The sequence below is a fragment of the Hibiscus syriacus genome, unplaced genomic scaffold (genome assembly GCF_006381635.1).
Source record: "Hibiscus syriacus cultivar Baekdansim isolate YM2019G1 unplaced genomic scaffold, ASM638163v2 tig00112344_pilon, whole genome shotgun sequence".
NCBI classification, from domain to species: domain Eukaryota; kingdom Viridiplantae; phylum Streptophyta; class Magnoliopsida; order Malvales; family Malvaceae; genus Hibiscus; species Hibiscus syriacus.
Window position 1 is genome coordinate 1,706,866 of NW_024063307.1, and position 8,512 is coordinate 1,715,377.

General features: G+C 35.5%; 1 protein-coding gene across 1 annotated transcript; it reads left to right on the top strand.

The window, feature by feature from the left end:
• The first annotated feature begins 3,086 nt into the window (after positions 1-3,086).
• Positions 3,087-7,984, top strand: LOC120178144 (LEAF RUST 10 DISEASE-RESISTANCE LOCUS RECEPTOR-LIKE PROTEIN KINASE-like 1.1). Its single transcript, XM_039184087.1, has 3 exons — positions 3,087-3,320; positions 3,405-4,383; positions 7,889-7,984. Exons 1-2 carry the CDS (start codon positions 3,116-3,118, stop codon positions 4,295-4,297), a joined length of 1,098 nt encoding a protein of 365 aa, XP_039040018.1. The 5' UTR covers positions 3,087-3,115; the 3' UTR covers positions 4,298-4,383; positions 7,889-7,984.
• Positions 7,985-8,512: the final 528 nt, after the last annotated feature.

Consider the following 8,512-nt stretch of genomic DNA (forward strand, 5'->3'; position numbering starts at 1 on the left):
CTGTGATTATTTCTTCAAACAATGTGGGTCTCTTAGGTCTGTTTCTTTAGCTGATAACATGTTTTCCGATGAGATTCCCGGGAGTTTAGAGTCTTGTTCTACACTTGCTGCTATCGACTTGTCTTGGAATCGGTTTTCGGGATTATTTTATAAATGTTTTCAATATTCATGCAAATGCCAGGGTCGAAGAAGAAGAAGAACGTGAGATTTACATGTGGATTTTTTAGTTTTTATTTTATTTTTTAATTGTAACTCATAATCGGTTAATGGAAGTTAACAGTCGAGGGACTTAAACTGGACGGACTCATAACGTAATAGATCAAGCGCATTTAATTAAAAAATCGATGACTAAAGTTGATCAACCTGAAAACAAAGAGTACTATTTGTATAATTTACCCTAAATTAAACCCTGATAAACCGTTCGTACTCAATATGAAATTCTTTATGTTATTATCACAGAATGCCTGATCGATTGATCCCATAGACGTTGTTGGGGAATGACTATCATCAAATAGGAAGAAACATCATTTTAAAACATATTGAAAAAGAGAGAAGTTTAGATAAAGAAGGCAGAAGAATCAGAAGAACTCTGTCGAGGGATGGATCGAAAAGTGTCGAAGTGTGGTCGTACTTTTAAATTTTTTTAATTTTTCTATATAGATTGAATATTTTTTATTCATGATATAATTTCATATTTTTTAATTTAATATTTTAAGAATTCTCACCACTAAAATGAATCTTGCATCCTTCTCTAGTCCCAACTACCGTGTCAGCTGGGTTATTCAATGAATCCTCTCGTGGTCTTAACATGCCTCCAATTTCCATTGCTATGCTTGCAACCCTTGGACATGATAAAAGCACATCATGTCCAAATTGTCTATTAACTAGGTATACAATATTTACCTAAAATATCATTTTGACCCTTTAATTTTATTAATTCAATCATTTTATCTCTTAAAGCTTTTATCATGTTCTTTTGGCCCTCAAAACTTTCTTTAGAAAATAATATAACAATGACTTTGCTGTTACACGCGTTAGGGGAAGAGGTGGGGTTCGTCAAAACACTTCGAAGTAAAGGATCAAGAAAACAAATCATGCATACGTAATTTGAGGGTGAAGGTTGTAATGAGTATCGTTTAGGATTCAGTGTAACAGCCAAACATGCTGTTATTCCTTGTTTGGACTGCTTTTCCTAGGGATTGGGAGCCCAGGAAAAAGAAGAAGAAAAAGCTTGGAAGGTTGTTTCATTAATGGAGAAAATTTCAGGCTATTCCAACCTACAAGAATGGACCGAAGGGTGGGAGCAGTTGTCGTTCTGAAATTTTAAAATTACTATATATTTTAATTTTTTTTTTATTTTTTTATGAAAAATCTATTTTTGTCTCACTAGAATTTTATAAGTTTAAGTTCACCCCTAAAACTTTAAAAGAACGTCCCCTGACATAAAATCATGCCTCCGTCCCTGCCGACATACACTCACTCTTTCGAGCTTAGAGGTTTAACCTGTCTTGGTCTCAAATGCAAAGGTGGAATCTTGTATGGTTTGTTTTGTTTTACCCTTTTCCTATACTTGACGCTGAACAAGTTGTTCTATTTGACCTTGAATTTCCAGGAAGGACATCGTTTCAAAGGAAAACCGGCGTGCCTCTTTAAGCCGCAATCTGAGCCATAAGTATTCTTTCTTTCACACCACTATCTGAATGAGACATCATTAGTCTGGACCAATTCTATATATACTTTAGCTTTAATTCTAAATGCCAATTGCCAAGCTCCAAGTAATGAAAGACTTTGAAATCATTTTAGTCTGTTTTTCTCTGAACGTTTCAAACAAGCCATGAAATTAGTGTTTGGTGTTAGGGCATATCGCCGTTGAGTTTGAAAATTCTTTGCAGTTGCACTACTCAAACATCGACCAACGAGGAAGACTTTACCATCACATGTGTAATTTAAATGGAATCCCCACTTTCATCGTCTTCCAATCCCCTTTTTGTCAAGTCTTTCTGCCTCAAGAAGGAATGCTGGTTTTTGATACCTTCAAATGACTCCTATGGCTATCATACCCTTCTTTGTCTTGGTTGGTCTCTTGCAATTCTCCCTTCTTCACTCGGCTGAAGATGACGGAAACCACCACAGCTGGGATTGCCCAAGCTTCCCTTGTGCAAAACTTGGTGACTTAAAATTCCCATTCACCGAACCGGATCGCCCTGACTGCGGGTTGTTTGTAGTTAAGGGTTGCAAAAGTACCAACCACAGTGTCCAGGTGCAGCTAGAACAGGGAGGACAATGGTATGAAGTTTATTCAATCTCCCAAGGTGATACTCTTACCATTTCTGATCAATTCCTAGCCAAGCAGTTAAAGCGGAGGGATTGTCAATCCTTGAATAACTTGAGTCTTCCCAATCTTCCATACGCCACCTTCGAAATCACTCCCAACTTAACCTTGTGTAAATGCAAAGCCGCTTTGAATGCTAGGCCTTCAAAGGAACCAGAACTCAGCCACACACCCTGTAACAATTACACAATATACTATCGGCGACCGAAGCCACCACTGAGCGGTAACACGAACGAAGATGACAGCTTGTCAAGTCTTTGTCATTGTCCAACTATTCAGCTCCCTCTTACCGACTCTCCTAATATTGACTTGTTTAATTTATTAACCTCCAATGTATCTGTCAAATTTCACGTATATCGTTATTGTTGGAGGCGACATAGGAGAGGCGGTACATGTCTAGCTAGAAACCATAGCAAAGGTACACCTAAACGTCTATTGCACTTTTTTCCCTTTCTCTAATGCATTTATGAGAAAATCGGAATATGTAACGACCAAAGTGACTTGGTTTTGACTTGTGAATTACCATAGACAAAGTGCACTTGACTCTATTTTTTAGGGTAAAAGCTGACATTGTTCTTTGCAACTTGAATTGTAGGGACGAACAAAACAAGACTGAAACTCAGACTAGGAAATCTCTCTTTGTTTCCAACAGATAAACAAATAAATTAACTCCTACAAATTTCTACGTGAAAAAGGGAGTTTGAAGGATACTGATGTTTGGCATATTTGTCCTTGTTATGATTTTACGTAGGAATTGGATCCACAGTCGCTCTACTGATACTGATGTTCAGCATCTTTGTCTTCTGTCGTCGACACAAACAAAAACATGTCTCTTCATCCGATTTCCCTTCTAAATCTGACCTGGAAAATAGCTCTGCCATTTGCTTTGGACTTCTCATTTTCTCCTACAATGAACTTATGGAAGCCACCAATAATTTTGATGATCATAAAGTGCTTGGAGGTGGAGGATTTGGAACTGTTTATTATGGTAAGACAGTCAAGAATAAATTGCATGTTTATTACCTCTCAAAAGCTTGATGAATTGATTTTCTCCTCATTGGTTTTGATGTAGGGAAACTCCGAGATGGGCGAGAAGTTGCAATCAATCGGATATGCCAACACAACTTTAAACGGCACCAACAGTTCATTAACGAAGTAGAAATCTTAACCCGCTTGAGCCACAAGAATTTGGTCTCTCTCCACGGTTGCACCTCGCGGTGTAGCCGGGAACTTCTCCTTGTTTACGAGTTCATTCCTAATGGCACAGTTGCTGATCATCTCCATGGTGATCGTTCACAGTCTGGTTCTCTCACATGGCCTGTTCGAATGAGCATCGCGATAGAAACCGCGACTGCATTAGCTTATCTCCATGCCTCCGGCATCATACACCGCGATGTGAAGACTACCAACATTCTCGTCGATGATAATTTCTGTGTCAAAGTAGCGGATTTCGGGCTTTCTCGTTTGTTACCGAACGATGTCACGCATATATCAACTGCTCCACAAGGGACCCCTGGCTATGTTGATCCAGAATATCATCAATGTTACCAGCTAACCGAAAAAAGTGATGTTTATAGCTTCGGAGTTGTCCTCATTGAACTCATATCGTCAATGCCGGCCGTCGATATCTCCGGGCATAGGCATGAGATCAATTTGGCAATTTTAGCAATAAACAAGATTCAAAAGTGTACATTTGATGAGCTGATTGACACTCACATTGGGTACAAATCATGTGAACAAGTTACAGGGATGACGACTTTGGTTGCGGAGCTGGCTTTCCGATGTTTGCAACAAGAGAAAGATCTGCGACCTTCAATGCAAGAGGCTTTGGAGGAACTACAGAGAATACAAAGTAAAGTTTACAAGTTGGAGAATCTGCAGCAGGAGGAGCACACTGATTGTGAGATGATGATGAGTATACAACCGCCTCCGTCACCGCCAACGGACGATCAGATGTATTGTTGAAGGATATCCGGCTGCCAGCTTCTCCAATTTCGGTGACGGATAAATGGATTAGCCAGAGAACTACACCTAATGCCCGTGAATAAGTTTTGCTTCACTATCCTGCTTTACATGCTACGTTCTTTTTATATATATATATATATATATATATAAATGTTGAATTTTATTCATCAAAAATAACTTCTGTCGTAACCGGTTTTCGTCCGGGCACGAACATATTATACTTGGCGGGTAAATTGATGTGAATAAATGGTTTTGAAAATAATTTGGGAGTCGCCATCGGCCTTTTGGGTCAGGTAGGTCGAATACCTAAAAATCATCTTTTAAAAGCGTTTTTAAGAAAACATCAGTTAAAAGATAAACTGATATGCGTTTAACCAAAAATTCATTTTTTTTATTAATAAAAAGGGATTCGTGGTCGGTTACGTTTAGGGAAGGATTAGCACCCCTACAACGCCCAAAATTGGTACTTTTTAATTATAAATTGTCTGTATTATTTGAAATTTAAAAATTCAAAAATATATTTAATTCATAATTCTATTTGTTTCAAATAATTTTAAGAAAATATATTAATATACATAAATAATATATTTACTTATTTAGAAATATCAGAAAAGGGCTTCTAGGTGTTTTAAGACAGCTCTTTTCTTTAATATTTAAAAATAAATATCAAAAACCTTTTATTTTAATATAGTAAGATATTTATTTATTCAAAAATATCAGAAAAGAGCTTCTAGGTACCTTAAGACAACTTTTTTCTTTGATATTAAAAATAAATAAATATCAAAATATGATTATTTTTCTTAAAAGTAATTTATAAAATTAAATTTATAAATAGGAAAATAGAATAAATAAATAAATATTATATATATTTATAAGACTATATATATTGACATAATTAATAAAGAATAATAATAATAATAGTAATGATAATTAAATATATATGAACATAAGTATATAAAGGTAACATATGATCAAATAATGTTTAAAATACAATTAAAACATGATATGAAAAAATAAAAAAATAAAGCTTGTAAATGAAAATATTAAACTTAGGGACTAAATTATAATCTGATAAAATTAAATACCTAATTCACAATTAATTATTTAAAATTATAGGGATTAAACATGCTATTTTCCTTATTTATTAATTTGGTGACTAAAATATAATTATAAAAAAATTTGAATAACAGATTAAAATAAATTAAAAATATATACTCGGGATTAAAATATGATTTATTAAAACTAAAAGACTAAATACGTATTTATCCTAAATATATTATTTAATAGAAAGGACTAAAATAAATAAATCCAAAATTAAAGAACCAAATTATAAAGATCTAAAATTGGGTTCAGTGACTAAAATATAAAGTTTACAAATTCAGAGGACTGCGGAAAGGATTTAACCTTTCTATAATTACGCACAGGTCCTCCCTTAAACGACGCCGTTTAAGAGAGGGTATAAATACCCTAGGCTGGCTGGCCCGAAGGGCCAGCATCTCATTTCTCCTTTCTTTCTTCTCTCTCTCAAACTGAGAGAGAGATTTCTCTCTCGCCTCTCTCTAGGTTTCCCTCACCGGAGGGAAACCGGCAGCCATAGGCCACCGTACTCCGCCGCCGGCCACCGCCGTCGGCCACCGTAACGGTGGTCGGAATTCACCAAAAACACCCCCAAAGCGTAGATCTAAATGCCCTAAGACCGATTCCGGTCTTTGTTTTCCCTAAAAGACTCCTAATCGGAGTAAATCTACGAAAATACCTTCGGTATTTTCTATTCTCCGGCGATGTTTAGTGCTTCCAACGGTGGTCAAGGCTCCAAGGGTAAGTTTCTTTTCTTCTCTTCGTTTCTGTTTTGGTCTGGTTGTTGCTCGTATCTCTCTTTTTTTTTTTTTTCTTCGTCTGTTTCTCTGTTGTACTCCGTTCCTCTCTGTGGCTGTCCTTTCTTTCTTGCAGGTGGGGTGGCTTTTATAGCCACCACCGAGGCTCTCGTTGGACCGGTTCCAGAGATGAAAGGCCCGGTGAGTCACCATAGCTATGGTGGTGACTCACCATAGGGCTCAACGTGGGTAGCTTCGTGACGTTCTGGAGTGTCGGCAGCAGCTGTTGGACCACCTGGACTCATCGGAGGCGGCTGGAAACATCTAGAAACGGCTGGCTGCTAGGGTTAAAAACCCTAGGGTTTTCCATCTGGAACCCTTTTGGGCCGTTGGATCTTGCCAGATCCAACGGCTGATGATGCTGACGGCGGCTGGCCTTCAGGGATCTTGGAAACAGTTGGGGGCTAGGGTTTGAAAACCCTAGATGAAACCCTAAATCAATTTAGGGTTTCCATTTAGGGTATGGGTCGGTTCTGGTTGGGCCTGGGATTTGGGCTTGTAAATGGGCTTCCAGTTTTGTAATTATTTATTAAATAATAATAATATATATAATATTAATAATAATAATAAATAAATAATAATAATAATAATTATTATAATAATAATAATACTAATAATAATAATAATACTAATAGTAATAATAATAATTTTAATAATAATAATTTTAAATGAAAAAAATTGATGTCTACAACTTCCATGTACAAATCAATCTGCAAAAACAAAATACTTCATCCAGCAAAGAACCTCTCTGTACAAACCAAATTACAAAGAACAAAAAACTTCACCTATAAACACCATAATAAATAATAGAAAGAAAAACAAATCCTATAACAGATCTCATTCAATAGCAAGTACCGAAGACCTACCTTGAGTACACCCCTTTAACCTCAATGTAACAATACTCTTTATCAGTAAAATCATACCCTCAATTCCTCTAGGACTACCTCCATACAATCTACCGATCCTCTCCCACCAAATATGGTAAATATAACAACACCAAGTAATACGATTAATGGTCCCCAATAAGATTTTTCCTTTACCATGCGCTACAACCCAACTCATCATATCACTCCAACAAACCCTAAACCAACTAATATGACGAGCTTGTAAAATACTAGATCAAACCTGCCTAGTAAAATTACATTTAGCAAACAAATGGTCCCTACCCTCAAAACCATAACCACCAAGAATGCAAGAGGGATCAATATGACCCCCAACAGAACATATGAACCTTTGTTGACAAGCGATCAAGAAGAGCCAGCCATAAAATGAACAAGTGCTTGGGGATAAACAGACCACCCCAGATCAAGGGGCCTTATCTTGCTTGCACCGAATCACTTCTCAAACCTTCTTTGCATGATAGCTCTCATCCAAACCACTCACAAGAGCATTAGTCATCCCTCAAATCCAAAATTTTCTTTCATGTCCAACTATGATTAATTCTCAACTGGGCTTACCAAAGCAAACGTCCCTTCAAAGAGATGTAAATAGTAAATGAATGGGATAAACGGAAGATTTTATGTAGTAGAGCGTTATCTTTTAGAAATTTATTAAAAAATTTAGACAATACAAAATTACAAAATTATAAAAATGTGTGATTAGATTATTAATAACATTTGTAAGAAAATTACTTAAATTATATATAAGTTTAAAATTTTTAAAGATACCAACACCATTTCGATTCATCCTTAATAAAAGAAAGTAGTAGTGACTATATTTTGTATAATGTTCATATGCTGAAGATCCTTTATATGGTTCCCTTGCTATCGTAAAGATAACAATGTTGTTACGTTGTTTCATAAATATCATGTACGTGATGCACGAATCAATTTACTTTAGTAGTTAAATGAATTATTATTATTTTTAGAGATCACAAATTTAAAACATATACTATTTTATAATCACTTTAACTTAATAAAAAATATATCATGTACGTGATACTCTATCATCGTGAAGGTGTCACTATTTGAAGATATAGGAACATTAAATTCATATAGAAATAGAAATAAATTTAAAATAATAATATTTTATATTTTATCAAATATATTTTTATTATCGGATATGCAGTTATCACCATTAGGGCTGTAAATGAGACGAGACAGATCGCGAGCTATTCGATATCGACTCGATCAAGGCTCGATAAATACTCGGATCGAATGGACTCGACTCGAGCTTGAGCTCGACTCGATTTCTTAACGAGCTGAAACGAGCTACTCGATATTCACCTCGAAAAGCTCGTGAACAGCTCGAAAATATAATATATTAATATTTTATTTAAAAAATAAATTAATAATAATATTAATATTTATGTATTTATTTATAAATGGATTAGTCAGAAAAT

What these genes read in the sequence shown, in the direction of transcription:
- LOC120178144 (XM_039184087.1), top strand. Translation starts at nt 3,116, where the DNA reads ATGTTCAGCATCTTTGTCTTCTGTCGTCGACACAAACAAAAACATGTC. An exon ending in ATTTGGAACTGTTTATTATG is followed by an intron (nt 3,321 to 3,404) that starts GTAAGACAGTCA and finishes GTTTTGATGTAG; the next exon opens with GGAAACTCCGAGATGGGCGA.